This window comes from Prinia subflava (assembly GCF_021018805.1).
Source record: "Prinia subflava isolate CZ2003 ecotype Zambia chromosome W unlocalized genomic scaffold, Cam_Psub_1.2 scaffold_22_NEW, whole genome shotgun sequence".
NCBI classification, from domain to species: domain Eukaryota; kingdom Metazoa; phylum Chordata; class Aves; order Passeriformes; family Cisticolidae; genus Prinia; species Prinia subflava.
Window position 1 is genome coordinate 1,228,646 of NW_026960606.1, and position 19,193 is coordinate 1,247,838.

General features: G+C 42.6%; 1 protein-coding gene across 9 annotated transcripts in view; it reads right to left on the reverse strand.

The window, feature by feature from the left end:
* Positions 1-1,627: 1,627 nt before the first annotated feature.
* Positions 1,628-19,193, reverse strand: part of LOC134564864 (Golgi phosphoprotein 3-like) — a 101,545-nt gene continuing 83,979 nt past the window's right edge. For 4 of the 9 annotated variants that reach the window (XM_063424117.1, XM_063424119.1, XM_063424128.1 and 1 more), the window contains 2 exons: positions 17,437-17,551; positions 1,628-2,264 (listed from right to left, as the gene is read on the reverse strand). In XM_063424117.1, coding sequence (XP_063280187.1) covers positions 1,840-2,264; positions 17,437-17,551 — 540 coding nt within the window. In that variant the 3' untranslated portion in view covers positions 1,628-1,839. Of the gene's footprint in view, positions 2,265-5,602; positions 5,650-6,751; positions 6,826-17,436; positions 17,552-19,193 lie in introns of all 9 variants that reach the window. The other 5 variants (XR_010083679.1, XM_063424126.1, XM_063424125.1 and 2 more) reach the window with 4 other exon arrangements.

Here is a 19,193-nt window from a genome sequence, read left to right on the forward strand (position 1 = left end):
CCTACTTAAGCATTTAAATTATTTAAAATTAAGTGCAAAATTGGAAGTCTAGTCACAGATGAGGCTGTAGTGTTCTGCTCAAGATAAAAGAGGCCTACCTATGGCAGACACAACTGAACACTCACGAGTTAACTCAGTCTGACCCAGCCATGAATCCTGCAGATCTGCGTGTCACTGCTGATTAGGTCAGTTTGATCTACTTAATATAAACTCTCTCTTTCTAAGAAGAATATTAACTAAAGCTTTCAGTTAAGCAATAGAACCTTTTTAATTAGCAACAACAACAAAAAAATTACATGTTTGCTCTATTTCAGGCACTTTTAAGATCATAATTTATTTGCTGTAGGTAAAAAGCTAGTATACAGACTGTGATCTCTTAAATTTCAACTCTAAAGTTATATACCATCTAGTATTCTTACTCTGAATATTAACCAAAAAAAGTTTCTTGACACCTGTAAGCCCCTCCAGAAATCTTCATTGTTATGAGGAAAAAAATGCATAGATTGATGTTTTATTTGTTCAATGTATATTTGCACTGTGAAACAAATGGGAGATAAGCAGTGGCAAAAAGGCAATAGTTTTTTAAAAGACAGTAATTTTTTTTACAATACTGTGCTAATCAGCATAATTTTATATAAAAAATTGAAATATAGCACAGCATCCCATTACAGAAATTTTAATAATCTGAACTGAAGTCATTACTTGCTAACCATTTAAATGCAACACCTACTAGAACTGACTTTTTGTTTCTGAAGTATAAAATAGATTGAGAAGTTTGAGACAAATATTAATTTGTGTACCAACAAACATAAAAACTGCAGTCAAGAACTGTACTAGTTACAAGTCTCTTCCATAGAGGAGGGGAAAAGAAGGAAAAAAAAAAAGTACAAATGATGATATGATGATAAAAAGTGGTCTCTTTCTAGACAGTAATTCTCAAAGACAATGTATAGACTTAGAATACCTGGATAGCAAACTCCATAGACACAGGAAACAATCAGCTTTCACATACATGCTCTTCATAGGAGGCCCTTTTTTCCATCAAATGGCTGATGGCAAATTAGGGGCACCAGGAATAAAACTTGCAAAATACTAAGATGGGGCAGTTGTTAATTTACAATTTGAACTATATATACAATATAATGGAATGCATGCCATCCCAAAATGGATTTATGGAAAAACTGGACCTTTCAACTCTAGCCTTATGACTCAGATATCATTGTAATGTAAACATAAGTATGCAAGAGACTTTCATGAAAAGTAAAATTTATGGGGCATTTTACAGGAACTATTGAAAAAGCTGCTTTATGGCATTTTTGCTGTTAATTTTGTTAGATATAATTGAAACCACATCTGTATATAAAATGTCCTGACAGATACTTCAACATGAAGCTTTGGTGATTTTAAAAGGCCCTTCTTCAGTCTGTTAGGAGTTGTACTGCAGAAGCATTGATGCATGCATACATCTGTGTCAGCTGAGACTAGTGATCCAACTGCATGCACATTTCCTTCTTGAGGTATTTTCCATGTTAAACCACTTCAATAACAGTAAGATGAAAAATAGACTAAAGAAAGTATTTCAGATAATTCAAAACTGAATAGGAATTAGAATGCCAATATGGCAGTAAAAACCTTTTCTGTTGTTTTTAAAAGGGAAGGTATCTTGTACCAGCAGAATCCTGTATACAGATAGAGGAGAGAATTCGCCACATAATTTCTATTAAGCAAGAGTTGATTCATCATGTGAGAAGGTACAAATAACAGAAAACACGAATAGTCAGTAAAAGAGAAACAACTGGTTTACATGAAAGAAGAGAGAACACTTTGGTCTGAATGCAGTTATTTTGTGAAAGCTGCTACAACAGCCCATAGAACCTCATTCATGTTGGCTTTCATACATTCAACCTCAGGGTCTAAATCCAGAAGCTGCCGCACTCTCTTTGTGGCTAAATCATACTGTTCATCCAGAAGGGGGGCAAAAGCATTCTCCAAAACATCTGAGGCATGGGCTAAATAAACAAGTGCCAGCAAGCGCTTCTCCATGCGGTGAGGGTCGTTCACCCATTTGTCAAGAACTGCTTCTTGAACCTTCTTAATGAGGCGCTGTTTGACATTGTTGTTGGTGAGAGGGTGTGTAGTCATGTCAAAAAGAAGGAAGTTTTGTTTTTCTGTGGTCAGTACACCTTTTTCCACTAGATTTTTTGCTAACCGTTCACGGACATTTCTCAATTGGTAATGCAACTTCAATGGGTTCCATGTTTCACCTAAAATAAAAAAAGAAAAAAGCCAAGACTCAGGCAAAGTTTAAGTTGTATTATGACAAATAACCACTCTTGTACTGAAGGGAAATAAAAAAATCCCATAAACCCCAAAAACAAACCACCAAACAAAACACCACACACAGCTATGAAGAAAGAGTTACAAACAAAAGTAAGCATCTTCTCCAATCTTGTCCATTTGTCTACTTCCTGGCTTTTACCAATTCAGAAGCTGGAAGAAGCATCATTGCCATTCTTTCTGCCACAGAGATAAGCAATGCCTATGGTATATGTCCTACTCACTTCTCTATTTCTTCATGTTTACATTTTTTTCTCCCTTCTTGCCCCCAACAGATGAAACAGTAACATGCACTGTGTGAGTATAGATGTGTGCATTACACACAGGCACATGTTGGGCATAGGCTTTGATGTTTCAATACGAATTTTCTCTAATGTTTTTTTGTAAAGGCAGGAGAACTGGGCACTTCAATGTGTGTGCTTAGAGGAGGGAATTTTAAAAGCACAAAATCAGCATCAACAACCTACTGAGAAAGTGAAGGTTGCCAGATGAAAAATTGTTTGCACCTGGTGGGTTAATACAATGCTTATTCTTCAAAACCCACAGGCCCATGGAACCGCACAATGTTTATTCTGTAGAAAGAAAAACTGGAAAGCAACCAGCCCAGTTGTGCCAACTTTTACCAGTTCACCAGGTGGTCAGGTATGATTTTGGGGTCACTGAGCACCAGGGACCACCAAAGAGACCCCCAGAACAGAAGAATGCAGGCATAAAGGAGAGGGAACATGTTAATGATTTTAGGGAAATGGTTATCATATGTGTGTTTATTCCAGGAAAATCAATGAATATGTATGTAAAATATAGTATATAAACAGGAGCTTTTTCTGTACTCAGCATGCACAATTTTTAGAGGAGATATCCCCTTGTGCATCCAGCCGAATAAAGAATGCCTGCTTCTTAATGTTACATTGGTGTTAAGGAGGTTTTTTTTACTGATTTTTGGTAACAGTTTTGGCTATCCCAGATAGGACCTACTCCTGAATTTCAACTGATCCGAGGGATTGCAGGACCTCCAGCCGGCACCGAGGGATTCTTGGGGAGAACAAGCAATCCCTGAACCAAAGGAAATCAGGGCAAGACTCCTGGTAAGATAAAGGTATTCTTTACTTTAAAGGTGTTAACCTGCCCATAAGGTGAAGCAAATGCTTCACATGGTTAAGTTTAAAGGTACCTAAGGTGGGAACAGGGAAGGTCCCTTCTAGGATTTGCTAAATAGTAATTGGTTTGGAATACCACATGGTTTAAATGGGGAATGGATTGTCAAGTGAAGAGGGGGCATTATGGAAAAATCCCCCCCTGGGATGCATATTAAACATTGGGGAAAATTGTGAAAGGACCTGTCTTGGTTTGAAAGACAGGTGTCTGCCAAGGAAGGCAGGAGCCTCCCTTGGAATGAAAAATATGACCCCCTTCACTCTAAATTATTATAATTTTGAAATGAAGGGGCTATAAGGCAAAGATATGAGAAAAGAAATAACAGTTCTTTACTAGTATGTATAAGAATGCAAACAAACAACAATGGCAGCAACAACAAACAGAAACCCAGTAAGAACCTTCTCTTGGCTGCCAAGCACTTTCCCCTTTGGTGTAGTTTTGGTCACAGCTGGCAGGGGTGCTGGTGATTCCCCAGCCAGTCGAAGGGATGTGATGATTCTCCCATGGCTGCAAGGGGGGCTGTGGCTTGAGTTCGGCTGTCTGTCTCACCTGGACAATGGTGAGTGTGCTAGCAGAAGGGATGGGAAAGGGGCTTCCTTTACAAACTCACAGGGGAAGCAAATCCTGGTGCCCCCTCTGGATAGCAAAAGGAGCTGTAGCAGGAAACTTAAGAAGTAGCAAGCTGGAACGGCGAGGATGAGCAAAATCCCAGAGTGATAGATGAGATGTATCAGAAACTCTGCATCCGTAGCTGGAACCATGGAGCTTCCAGGCAGGCAGGGGGTAAAAAGCTACAGTGTAGAAAAAAACCTGGAGCAGTGGCAGAGAAATGGCAGGGGCTGGGCAGTGGCAGCCTGGCTCCTGAACATTGCAGGGAGAGGTTCCCCGGCATTTCTCAATGGGGCTGGCTGGTCTCTGGGTCCAGGCTGTGAGGAGGGGGGCAGCCCCCAGCAGGAAATGAGAGTGTTCCAGGGTGCTGGTGCGGCATGCACTGGTTCTGGGCTTCCCAGCAACAGAGCAGCAGAGAAGTAAGCCGGCAAGCCCAGTCACAGTGCGGAAGCAAAAAAACCAAAAAGAAACAGGCAAAACCCACAGAAGCAGCAGTATCCTTGGTCAGAGATACCAGCCGCATGGCCAGTTGAACAGCCTGCCCGGAAGGAATAATAAACCATACCCAAGACAGGACCACTCACTCAGAAACAATTGGTTGAGTATTGTGATAGTTGGTAACTGAAGTATACTTTGACATTTTGTATTGTAATAATTGGTGGCTGAAGTACACTTTGGCAATTTGTAAAGAAGAGGGACACTGGAAAAGGTCAGGGGATATCAGACAGGAAACCAAAACCTTGCTCTTCAAACCATCAAGCTCATGACCTTAAGCAAAGATGAAGAATTTCCCTGAAGGGGACCAAGGGAATCATCCTCAGCGGAGCTTCTAGTTACATTATTGCTGGGGAATGAAAATGTAAATTTTTTAATTGATACAGGAGCAGCTTATTTGGTACTGAATATGTGCAGATGAAAATTTAGCTTGGAACTGGTAAGTGTTGTGGGTGTGACATAGAGGAAAAAGAACAGGCCTTTTAAGCAACCATTGCTATTTAAATTAAGAAAATGGTGGGGGACACCAATTCTTGTATAAGTTTGAATGTTTAATCCCCTTGTTGGGGAGAGATTTATTGGGAAAATTGAATCCTCAAATAACTTTCCAGGATGGGAAAATACCAATTCAAATACCCAAATGAAAAGCCTTTTAGGCAAAGATTTTTATGTTACAGGAATTAAATGAGGAGGAAGAAATCCCAGAGGTGGTAGAGAATGCTGTAACCCCACCGGCATGGGCAACTGGGTTGCCTGGATGATCAAATATGGCCAAACCAGTGAGGCTTACTCTCAAACCTGAAGCCAGACTGGTAACACAAAAACAATATCCTATTAAGTGGGAGGCAAGGAAAAAGTTAGAGATTATAGAAAAATTTTTAGAATATGGGTTATGGAAAGAGTGTGAATCAGAATATAATACATCAATATTACAAGTTAAAAAGCAAAAAAGTAAAATGGGGAATATTGATTTGGTACAAGATGTAAGGGCCATTAAAAATAGTACCTGATATTCATCCAGTAGCAGCTAATCTGTACACACTCTTGACAGCACTGAAAGGAAAATACAAATAGTTCACAGTGCTCAATTTTAAGGATGCCTTTTTCTATACCTCTTGACCCAGATAGCTAGAAATTGTTTGCTTTTGAGTGGGAGAATCAAACACTGGATGGAAGATGGAACTAACATGGACTGTGGTACTTCAGGGCTTCAAAAGACCCCCATTATATTTGGCAATCAGTTGGCAAAAGAAATTGGATGTCGTTATGGTTTTCGGACGGCATGAAATAACGACATTGACTCTCATTATGTTGCAGAAATGAGAGCAACCTTTATTCTTTTACATTTTCTTTTTATATAGTACTTCGGTACAATTCATATGATTGGTCCTTAGAGCCTACACCCTTCTGTAAACACCTTTTCCAGTAAACATGTTGGAAAAATACCACCTGCTGATGGTTTTCACTTCCCAAGGATTGTTTTGGTCTTCTTTGAGATTTTCCCAGGCCAGAATGAGAAAGCTGCTCACCTGTCTTTTACACAGACCCTAGCAGTGCCTGAAGCCTAAATTCAGACCATTGTCATCACTAATAGCCGGAAAAATCTGGACAGAACTTTACTACAGTGTGTAGATGATATTCTGACAGCAATCAAGACTGAAAGGAAGTGCCTTGATGCTACTATAAGCCTGTTAAATTTCTTGGGATAATCTGGATACAGGGTGTCAAAACAAATGGCAAAAATAGGCAAAGAAGCAGTAATATATTTTGATTTTGAAATCTTGCAGGGAAAAAGAAGCTTGGGAAGCGGATGAAATGAAGCCATTTGCCACACTCTGGAGCCAAGGACTACAAGTCTTCTTAGGTATGGCCAGATGGTGTTGGTTATGGATTTTCAGTTATGGGGTACTGGTGAAACCCTTGTATGATCCTCCACTGAAAAATACTTGGTATGGACTCCTGATAGTCAGAGGGCCTTTAAAGCCCTAAAAAAAGCCTTAGTGGCAACCCCTGCACTGGGACTCCCAGACTGAACCAAACCATTTGAGTTATTTGTGCATGAAAGGATGCACCTGGCACTAGGGGTACTGGCACAGCATTTGAGGTCATGGAAGCAGCCTGGAAAATGTGAGTAAAGGATGTCCTGGATACTTACTTGAGAGTAGTGGTAGCTGCAGAGCTTTGAATCCAGGAAGCACAAAAGCTGAAATGAGCCCCACATGGTAACAGCTGATTTGGAACAAAAAGGAAGACATTGGCTATCACCAGCAGGATGCTGAAATACCAAGTTGCCCTACTGGAGCAATACAATGTTGAGCTTAAGGTAACCGCTACTTTGAACCCAGCCATGTTTCTTCAGGCTTCAGAAGCAGCCCAGAGACCTTTGTACCATGACTACTTGGTAACCATTGAACAAGTGTGTTCTGGCAGACCACATCTCAAGAGCGATCCCATCCATGACCTGAACTGGACCTGTACACTGCTGGGAGCATCATGGTCCAAAATAGAGCCAGCCTTGGAAAATATTCCTCTTGCCTGAATGGCATAACATTCTGTCTTGGGGTGGTTTCCTGTTCCCTGACCATCTGCTCTATGCTCCAAAATGGTTGCTGTAGCTTTAAGGTGGATCCAGGCCAAGAGGGAGCCTTGGGGCTCTTAGGCTCTGACACCACATAGAGTAAATGGATTACCCTCATCACACAGTATGCCCATATTAGAAACCTGAACTGCCCTGGGATTTTGGAAATGATTACAAATTGGCCTGAAAGTGAAAACTTTGGTCTCATGGATGAAGAGGAGCAGGAACAGGTGACAAGTGCTGTGGAAGCATCACTATACAACCAACTGCCACAAGAAGAAACACACTGCGCTCTTTTCACTGATGGTTCCTGTAGCATCATAGGGATGAACCAAAAGGGGAAAGCAGCTGTATGGAGCCCCACATTGTTGTAGTTTAAATTTTGGGGGGCTCCCGGGGAGGGTCCCCCGGGAGACCCCCGGGGTCCTTGGGTCGTGGGTGTTCCCATCCTGGCAGGCAAAAAGACTTCAGACGCTGGTGGGGTGCTGATGAGGTGAGGGTTTATTCAGAGTCCCACTCCAGGCAGGGAGCATGGTCCTGCGGGAGTGGGGGAAGGGAAGGGGAGAGGGAGAAGGGAGGGGAAGGGGAAGGGGAGCGTCCGGAGGCCTCCAGGGGAAGAGGGGCAAAGAGGGCAAACCCCCTTACGTTAGCATTCTTATCACAGAGGTTCAAAAGGGGCGCGGTAACATTCTCCAGCCAATGAGGTTACAGATAACTTGATACTGCAGGGAGTGTACAGACTTGGGATAAACCATACATTTTCCAGGGGTGAGCTAGAACAAACCATTTCCATAAAATGCAATCCCACACCACATGACAGGTTGCAGAAGCTACTGAAGGAAAAGGTGGATTGAGCCAACTTGCTGAACTCAAAGCAGTCCAGTTGGCCCTGGGCATTGCTGAAAGAGAGAAGTGGCCAAAGCATTACCTCTACACTGATTCATGGGTGGTAGCCAATGCTCTGTGGGGGTGACTGGAAAGGTGAAAAAAGGCCAATTGGCAGCAGAGGGGAAAACCAATCTGGGCTGCTGAAGAGTGGAAAGACATCACTGCCTGGGTAGATAGGCTACCTGTGAAGGTCCATCATATGGATGCCCATGTCCCCAAGAGTCAGGCTAATGAGGAGCACCGAAACAATGAACAGGTAGATCAGGCTGAAAAAACAGAGGTGTCAGATAGATTTGGATTGGCAACACAAGGAAGAGTTGTTATGATGTCTCAGGCCATCAGGGCGCAGATGCCACCTATAAGTGGGCATGAGACCGAGGGATTGATTTGACCATGGACAGTATTTCTCAGGTTATCCATGACTGCGAGATGTGCACTGCAATCAAGCAGGCCAAATGGGTGAAACCCCTATGGTATAGTGGGCTGTGGTCCAAATATAAGTATGAGGAGGCCCGGCAGATTGGATACATCATACTGCCTCAAACCCACCAATGCAAGTGTTACATGCTCACAATGGTAGAAACCACCACTGGATGGTTGGAGACCTACCCTGTGCTTCAGGCTACTGCCCAGAACATTATCTTGGGCCTTGAAGAGCAAGTCCTTTGGAGGTATGGTACCCATGAGAGAATTAAGTCAGACAAGGGGACTCATTTCAAGAGTAGCCTTATCAACACCTGGGCTAGGGAACATGGCATTGAGTAGGTGCACCATATTCCTTATCATGCACCATCTGCTGGGAAAGTTGAGTGGTGCAATGGACTGCTAAAAACCACCTTGAAGGCACTGGGCAGGGGGACTTGCAGAAACTGGGAGATACGTTTAGCAAAGGTCACCTGGTTGGTTAACACTGGAGGTTCCACTAACTGAGCAGGCCCTTCCCAATCCAAACCCCTGCATACAGTAGATGGAGACAAGGTTCCAGTGGTACATGTCAGAGGTTTGTTAGGGAAGAATGTTTGGATTACTTTTGCCTCGAGTAAAGACAAACCCATACATTGGGTTGTCTTTTCTCAGGGACCTGGTTGCACTTCGTGGGTAATGCATAGGAATGGGGAAATGTGTCCCTCAGGGGGATTTGATTTTGGATGAGATCAGCTTGTAATGTTGGAATACCTATGTATCACTGCTTGCTGAATGTCACTGCCACTATCTGTATATAGTTATATGGATATATGTATAGATGTGTGTGTTTAGAGTTGAAGTGTATTAATTTGGGCATTTAGGAGATGATATGGAATAAGGGGTGGAATGTCTTGGGGTGGTCTGCTCTATGCCCAGAAATGGTTGCTATAGCTTTAAGGTGGGTCCAAGGGAGGGGGAAGAACCCTTGGGGGTCTTAGGTGGGCTTTTTTCAAAGCCTTACTCTCAGGCATCTGTGGTGCCATGTGGACTCCTTCCTCCTTTTCTTTTTGCTTAGTTAGCTTGATTTTTGTTAGCTTAGGCAAGAAGGTTTTTCCTTTTCCCTGGCCTTGGAGACTGTGACAATCCTTTGGCTTTTTTTTTTTTTTCCTTGAACTATACGGTTTGGTTTAGTCCGAGATCAGAGAGAACAGTCAACAGGAGATGAATCAGCCGGGGCCTGGTGGGACAGCGAGGGGCTGCACTGGCCAGCCCCCAGAGCTCAGAACAGCCAAACCAACAAGAGAAAGGACACCAAATCCACCAGCTTCATCTGCTGTGAAGAGGGGACCCACATCAGAGATTCACCAAGTTCTCATCTGTTTTGCCCAAGCTGCTGTGTGAACCCTTTGGGGTTTTTTTCCTTCCCTGAGACTGAAGCCTGAGCCATTTTTTTTCGCCTCACCATGTGGCCAGCCATTGTGGGTTTTTTTTCTTTCCTTGGCATTTTGGGTTTTTTTGTTTTGGTGTATGGGGGTGTAAGTTGTGACAATTCAATATCTAGCATTTATTAATTTTTTTTTTTCCTGTGCCATGTGGGCACTCTGTCAATAAATGCTTGGTGTCGGAGTCTAGAACATCCCTCTGGCCACCCTGGAGGGTTTCGAGGGCTGACAGGGGCATCTGGGATCTGTACTAAGGGGGTCAGCCAGCCTCACACAGAGCCCAGGAGGACACTGCCTCTGATCCCTGTCCATGGGAGTGAATGCCCACATTGTATGAAGAATCACAAGCTGAGAGAAATCAAAATAAGTGGTAGCTCGTTTATCACAGAGTGTAAATGTAGAATCTAGGATTTTTAGTATATGGGTTTGAAGAGGCAAGATGGAGGAATTGGGGAGTGGTCCTGTCCTCCTTGTTCTTGTTCTTTTCCCCCATTTTCTGCTGAGTTGTATTACAAGGATTGGTTTAGAGTAGAAATGACATGTTAGCATAGGTAGTAAGTATTGGCAAAATTCTGTAAATGAAAAGTACATTGCGGATGGTGGTTGGATCAGGGGAATGGTACAAAGGGTCCAGGACCCTCTGATCCGCCCCAGTCCGCCACGTGTCCTGCTCTGCTGGAGATGCCTTGCAGAGCTGAGAAAGAACTGAGAGATAATGAAGAATAAACAACCTTGGAAACATGCACTGGTGGACTCAGCTTGTCGTCTCTGGCTCCGGCGTGGAACCCTTAGGGCTAGAGAAGACGAAAAACCTTATTACCTCGGGGAACAGCAACCCCGAGGAGAATCTCAGGGAACAGCAACCCTGAGAGCTTGATTTTTTCACTTTCATCCACTAATATTCTTTTTTTTTTTAATTGGTACAAAGGAATTGTTGGAATCCTGTTCTTTAGAGGAAACACTTATTTTCAGTGTTTTTTTCCTAAATTTGTCTTTAAACCAAGACACATTCCTGTTCTCACACTTTCAAAGAATGTTCCAACTCAAACTATGGCCAGGATAAAACACTGTTATGACTAAAGCCCACCATCTTGCAACCCTAGAAACAGCAGTCCAAAAGAGACCCTCTGACCTCACTTGGAATGCAGCAGGCTCCAACCAGCAACCTTCCTCTGAGTGGGACACCTCTCAGAGCCAGCAAACCCTCAGGTTTGCTATACTCAGAGGATCACCTAAACACAATGTACCCTGGGCCAATATCCTCACTTTTCGACGTCAGATCCGTCATCCATTGGGAGATGCAAAAAGATCCGAAGTGAGTATTTCACTGACCTCTGAGGGGAATTTTTCACAGATACCTTCCTTGCACTGACTGTTTCTGCCTGGGTGCATGCCCCTGCGCATATGCTATAGCAAATCTGAGAGAAATACTGCTTTCTTAGATGTTTAAGTATCTCAGATATCCAAGTAAGTTAGGCCTGTCAGAAAGGTTAAGTTATAGTTATAAACTTACTTAAATGCTGCCAAGTGTTCTTTTGCTAAGTTGTTAAACATAACTTATAAGCTAAGTGTTGTGAAGTGTTCTTCTGCTGAGTTGCTAAGTATAACATTGAAGTTATAAGTTAGGTTAACTGCTGTTAAGCATTATTCCTCTGTTAGATTGTTACGGTTGTTGGGGGTTAGATTTGCTTCTTTTTCACTTACAGAATTTTTTCCCATAAGTGGCTGGGAAACCTTAACAACAGTGCTTCAGCAAAACAAAGGTAGTGGTCAAAGGAGATGGCAGCACAAGGCTACACCTATTGTTTTGGGTCTCCGGGAGCTTCCTTCAGAGAGGGGAGATAACGCGAGCTTTGGGAAAGGCAAAAGACAGAGCTGGGGGGGCAGGGACTCACTTGCTCTCAGCATCGAGGAGGACTGTCAAGCTGCCACTCGCTGCAAGAAGAGTTCACGGCCGTCACTGTCTCGTCCTGGGAAATCTACCGTCATCTGCTCCTGTATCCAGGAATCCTGAGCTCACTTTCTCCAGCCCTGCCCCCACCGCTGCTGCTTCTTTGGAGCTTTGAGGCTTTCCTGCTACTCTGTAGCCCTGCACTGCCCTGCTCTGCCAGGACACCCCAGCAGCTCCAGCTACCAGCGCAGAGCATCTGATCTCATCCACCAGCCCGGGACTTTCCACCCTTCCAGCTCGGCCTCTTGGAGTCCCGCAGGGGCACCAAGATCAAACTGCCCCAGGCTTTTGTGAAAGAAAGCCCTCGAGGTTCCTGGTTCTGTTTATTATTAATGCTGTAGTTGTTGTTTGTTTGTTGTTTTGTCATATATACTAGTAAAGAACTGTTATTCCTATCCCCATACCTCTGCCTGAAAGCCCCTTTAATTTTCTAAATTAGAATAATTTAGAGGAAGGGGATTTGAATTCTCCATCTCTAGGGAGGTCCTTCCCCCTTCCTAGCAGATACCTGTCTTTCAAACCAAGACAACGGTTAAGCTCTAAATCAAGTTATAAGTTAAGTTCGGTATAAGTTAAGTGTTTTTCCTATGTTAAATTGTTAGGCTTAAGGTATAAGTTAAGTTAAAGTACTGCTAAGTTTGAGTGTTGTTAAACTTTTAGGCTGTGTTCCTTTTTATCCTTGCCCGCATTGTCTTTTGACACACACTCCCCCCCACGTTAGCGTAGGAAAACATATAACCACACAAAGGCGATCATATGCGGTTCTTTATTCAAGCCCACGAGGGCATACACTGTCCAAATCTTGTGCCCCAGAATACAGAGTCGATTTGTGATTTTTATAGTTTCAAATTATACATATGTTAACTAACCTCCACCCCTAGATACTGGTTATCCTATTCCTTAGTTACTATCTTAGATCATACCTATGCTCTACCCTGTGTTATACTTGATTTGGTTAAAACAATGCTTCTCAATTATCTCCTGGGCTGGAGTCATACTTAAACAATGGTATGCAGCTAGTTGCAGAAGCTGACGTTTGTTCCAAGCTATCTGTAAAGTTCAGATTGTGCGTCTTCTACCTTCCCCCAACTACCCGCAGTTAGCTTAAACAGAAATTATTATTTTAACTCTCCACCATCACACACACACACACATCCATACACAGCCCCCTAGATTTTTCTCAGTTCATTTCTGGTTTGATTGCCTGGATTTTGTTTGGTTTTGTTGTTGCTTGTTTTCACTTGTTGTGCCTTAGCTGTCCTGTAAGTAATAGAGTGAATCTTGCCAACAAACTTGTCATGCTTTGTTGCTTAATATTAAATCTGACTTGCTCATACTCTTGCCAGTGATTTTTTAAGCGATCACAAACTCTTGTCCATAACACCTACACTGCACTCTGGGTAGAAGGAATCAAGCACTGGGTTCATCACACATGGATATAGGGATCACATATCATTCTGAACTGGTGGATAATCCTTTATGCATGAAAATATGAAGGAAACAAGATTAACACTGGGAAGTTTTCTATTTTATTTCTCATGGGGGGAATTGGTATTACTTGTTTTTTGATTAGAGTTTCATAACAGCTTGATTACCAATACCAACCTCTGCAGAAAATACAGTTCCATGGGGTGTCTTATTCAGCAATCTTACAAAAATATGGGAACACATGTGGGAAGGAAATAGCACCCATGCCAATTGGACAGGGATAGAAAGAGAATATTCCTTAAAATGGACACATAAGAACAATATTTTTGAGAATTGTAATATCTCAAATCCAGATCTGAAAATAATTTCAGGAACTATTTATTGGCTGACACACTGCACTAATACACCTTTGGGGATGTCAAATACCAGAAGTATGAAATAGACCTCAAACAGGACAGTGGGAATATATACAGTCAGTTCAGTGGTGTCTAGACTGGGAAGGGAGTCCAGGACTCCCAGAGGACCCCTTGCAGAGAGGTATAAAATATCCTGATTTAATAAGGTCAAGGCAAAAGGATCCAAGGACAAAGGAAAAGTGGAATTGCATTTAAATATACACTTGTACTAGTAGGAATCCTGGGGTACAGCAGCTCATGACTGTGGCCCAGGCTCTATGGTTGTGTTTGTAGAAATTATTCTACCTTTCTTAATGAAACCTGGTCTCACCTAACAAACAGTGAGACTTGGAGAGATATAGACTGTCAGCAGGACACAGTAAAATAATTAGGATCCACAGTATAGGTAGGAAGCAATGGAATGTAGACCACACATTTGCCCTTGAGAGAATCAAGAGTTCAATGGACACTGGGAGTATTAACGTTATGTCCCTTGTGGGAGGAGTCACCCTTGGGAACCTGACTATAAAGGAAAGTTAAACGTGATGAAACTTGGAAACATCCCAGTGTGGGAACTATAGTGGGATGGATTTTAGGATCCATCTTTAGTCCTCAAATATCTGCCTTTAAGAACAGATGAGCCATACAAATTTTGACTCTATAAATGGAAACTTAAGTGAATGCAACTGATTTGGGGTTGTAGCAGGACCTTCCCTTACCTCAGGAGGGCTTATCTGTTCTGCCTATCAGCTGGTGGGATAGCTCAGGGCATCTTCCCCCTCACATAAATTTCCTAATTGGTGAGATAATGCAAGACGGACATCTGTCTGCTAGTGAGTTATTTCTGGTGCCATGGAGGTGGCATTCTCAGTTGACAATAAACATCTTGCCTTGAGAGCGAGATTGAAGGAAGATAAGCTTGAATTTCTGACTGACAGACACGTCACTTTACAAACTATAAAAGCTACACAAAACTTTGACAAAGCAGATGTCTTCTGCACATTCCCTGGAAAAGTGTGGGGCTTTTCCCGGAAGTTGGAACATCTATGTTGAGGCTACTTTTCCGGAGGTTGAGTGAAAGGACTCTGTGTACCTCATCATTAATTGGTGGTAAGTTACATTGACTCCTAATCTTTACTATTTCTTTGCTAGCTATAATATAGGTACCCTTATGTTGTGCACTGTTTTATGTAATCTATTAGTAGTTCTTTGTTTTTAACCTGTATAGTAAGTAACTCTGTTTAAGGCCTTTTGTCTGTTAAACTCCTGTCTATTCAATAAATAACTCATTTTTAATACACCTGATCAGCCATTCTTGAGAACTTGTAAGCCAGAGTGATTTAGGTGCAGGGCACCTGAGTAAAGCTGCTGCCAAAAATCTGAACCAAAGGCAGGGCTGGTCTAAAGGCTCTCGCTCAATCTATAACAGCAGTTTACTGAAATAAAGGAACAATTGCAAGATTGGCTTTAGACCTATTGCTGTTACATGAACATGGAATATGTGGTTATGCAAATTTAAACAATATTTCTTGCGTGTACATTCTAAATGTGACTGCTAAATTGGATGATCAGATAGAGAGGATAAAATTGGTTGCTGCATCTTGCAGAGAATTGAGGGCAGGATTAGAAAGTAAATGATTGAATAAAATATTTAAAGACTCAGATTTTCTCTGACTGGTTGGTTGACCTCATTCTTGCAAAGTATAATTGTGATCACAGTAATAATTGTGATTAGGATACTTGCTTTAAGCTGCATAAAAACCATGATTGCTGATGCAACTCGAGGAACTTATGTGTTGGAGTCCAGGGAATCCCTCTGGTCGCCCTGGAGGGTCAGGGACCCGGTCGAGGGGGTCTGAGACCTGGACAGGGGGGTTTGGAATGTGTACAGGGGGGTCTGGGATCTGTACAGGGGGGTTTTAAGCCTGGCAGAGAGCCCAGGGAGATGCAGGCTTTGACTTCAGTCCATGGGAGAAACTACCTACCCTGCAGGAGGAGTTACAAGTCACCGAAGTGTGAAATAGATAGTAATCAGTTTATCACTGGGGGTGCATGTATTTTGGGTGTGTGGACTTGAGAGGACAAGATGGAGGATTCAGTGTGTGGTCCTGTCCTTCTTATTCTTCTGGTCTGACATTTCTGCTGTGAAGGTGGCACGTTTGGATAGGGTCAAAGTAGATATGACCTGTCTAGCATAGGTGTTGGGTATTGGTGATTAATTGCAAATAATAGAAACGTAATATGTAGTATAAGAGGTCAAGACCCTCCCAGAGGAGGGGAGAGCGTCGTTGCCCCTGCTGCTGCACGGAGCTCAGCAGGGCACGAGAAGAGCTTGTGAGATAAGAATAAACAGAGAGCGAGACCTTGAACACGAGAAATCTGAAGACTCCATGTGTTTCTTTGCACCCGGCTCAGGACTCATCAAAGGGCAGAGACAATTTATCACTCTAATCTTGGGGGGTTAAACCTGAGAATATACTAATTGCCTGATCTTATAAAATTGTACAAATCTAATTCCAGGTGCGTTTTTTTGCCATATTGTGTACCTGAAGGCTTTCAAGTAAAGGTTTGCTTTTATCTTATCGTTTCAACATTGTTTGGGAAGGTTTTGTTCTATTTCCAGGCAACACCGCAAGGCACCATTTTAGGCCCAGTTGTCTTTGACATCTTCATAAACGACTTAAATGTAGGACTTGAAGCTATATTGAGTAAGTTTGCTGATGACACTAAATTGGCAGGAGCTGTTGACTCCTTCAAAAGCAGAGAGACCCTGCAGAGAGACCTTGACAAATTAGAGGTCTGGGCAATCACCAACTTTATGAAGTTTAACAAGGGCAAGTGTCAGATTATGCAACTGTAATGGGGCAACTCTGGATATATGGACAGACTGGGGAACGAGAGGCTAGAGAGCAGCTCTGAGGAAAGGGACCTGGGGGTCCTGGTTGATGGCAAGTTGAATATGAGAACAGTGGGCCCTGGAGCCATAAGGATCAACCATATCCTGGGGTGCATGAGGCAAAGCATTGAGAGCTGCTTGAGGGAGGTGATTTTCCCACTCTACTCTGCACTGGTGCAGCCTCACCTCAAGTCCTGTGTGCAGTTTTGAGCATGAGCACCACAATATAAGAAGGACTAGTGATAGGCCCTGAGGAAACAGCTGGAGCAGTGTCAGGGGAGGTTTAGATTGGATATTAGGAAAAGGTTCTTTACCCAGAGGGCCATTGGGCACTGGAACAGGCTTCTCAAGGAAGTGGTCATGGCCCCAACCCTGACAGAGTTCAAGAAGTGCTTGCACAATATTCTCAGGCACGTAGTGTGACTCTTGGGGATGTCCTGTACATGGTTAGGAGTTGGACTCAATGATCCTTGTAGGTCACTTCTAACTCAGGCTATTCTATGATTCTGTGATACTCCAAACTTCCACTATCCTTCATTTCCAATTACAGAGAAAGGTCATTATATCTCCAGGGTGCAGTGCTGATTTACTTCAGTCAGCAGAAGACACCTCTTCCACAGAGTAGAGATGTCCTCTGACACCTCGATCTAGATCCTTTCTGTACCAAGTTAAGTCAAAAGCAAGTAACTTATATTTGATTAAAGGCTAAAATTAGCAAGAGACTACTCTAGAGGAAAGAGTGATTAACTTTTTTGCATGTTATCTCCATGAAAATCTAACAGTATAATCTCTAGTGATGCCAGATAATTAGCTTTATTCAGGAGGGATAAAGCAAATACATTATGTTCAAGGCTTACCACTAAGCAGTTCAATCCAATTTTGTACTGTTTCAGGAGGTTGGGTCTCTTTTATGTGTTTCAGAGCTTCATCAAGCAGAACATCCCCTGTAGGAGCATCTGACTTGCAAATTACCTAGGACAGAATAAAATGCAGTCAGTATTTTTACTTAATTCATATACCATATAAACATCCAACAATAAAAATTTGAAAAATCTACCTGTTTTCAGAACCAAGGAAAATTTTAAGGAATGAGGAATGTCCTCATATAATATGCAAGTTAAAAAAACATCTAGTTGTTAGAAAAAACTATTTAGGATTTTAATTACAAAGCTCTGTTATGTCTTAAGTTATCTATAACCTCTATTAACCTTAACTGACCAGAACTATAGTATTAATAACCTGTTCAATACCTAATTTTTTAAGGAAGATAATCAACTAACCTGGTCAGGTCCTTCACTTTCTCCCCAAAACAAAGTATACTACTGTGCTAAATTGCTCTCTGATAACAGTCCATTTTACTGCTTCAAGTCAATTTATTCAGAATAGTGCAGATAGACAATTAGGCCATGTGAAATTGAGAAATTGATTAGAAAGTGAAAAGGCAGGAAAAATGCATTTCTTCTTCCATATGTTGATGGATAAAATAGGTTCAAGACAACATCTATCAGTTTTACAACTCTGAGAAACATTTTAACCAGCAACACTAAGTTCCATTCACTATCAGTTAAAATACACATAGTAGGCAAAATATGTGTGTACCAATAAATCCCTTAATATGCAGCCATAAATGAAACATCACTTAGGTTTGTTATTAAATAACTTCTAAAATTATTTCCCCCCCAAGAGAGCACAGTAGAGAGAAAAAAAAATCACTTACAGTAGCATAATAAAATGTAAGAATGTGAGTAACTGCTTGTTTACCAGTATAAGCAGTTGTATAAACCATGTACAAATACCTGTGGTGGTTTTGACCAGAAAGTGAGTTTTCAAGTTTTCAGGAAGTTTCAGAAAAGAACCAATTAAGAACAGATATGTCTCTGTGTGTTATGAACGAATTCCCAGTGGGTATGAGTGCTCTAAAAGCTGCCTGTGTTAGCTGCTGTGGCCCTGGGATGTGGCAGGGCTGTGTCTCTAGAACACCAGCCGCCAGGCAGCCACAGCCACGCCGTGCGGCCCTGACAGGCACAGCCACTGCTGACGAGAACCACGGCCGGGCTCTGAACAGAGTAAATGGAGGGGGGAGCACTGGAACCCCCCAGCGTTTCCCAGGGACGGGAAAACCCCAGTCGGGAGGGGTTGTGCCATCCCTGTCCTGGGCCCCATAGCGAGACAGCCGAGACAGCCGCTCCATCCCCCCAGAGGAAAATTCGGAGCATCCATTAGCATATTAAAAGAGTTTCTGAGTACTCAAAATGCAACCCCCTCATCCCATCAATTCGTGCCATTACCCAGCCTTTTAGAAAAATGGGGTTTTTCTTTTTTGCAGAGAACCCCATACCTGGGGTGATGCTGCTGTTCCTAGGGAGCCGCTGACCCCCCTCCCGGCTAGGCTAGAGGTACCTCCACACCCCAGCAAGTTTGAGGATGAGGGGAAGCTGCCCTGTGGCATTCTCCTACCTCATTAAAATGTGAAAAGGAGCAGCTCCTGTCTTGATAGCCCTGTCATTGTTTCGCTGTAACTACCTTTTTCAGCAGGGATGTCCTCTGCTGGGACCAGGACAAATGCATATGCATTTGTATATGCAAATAAAACCGACCCTGTGAATCCTGGGAG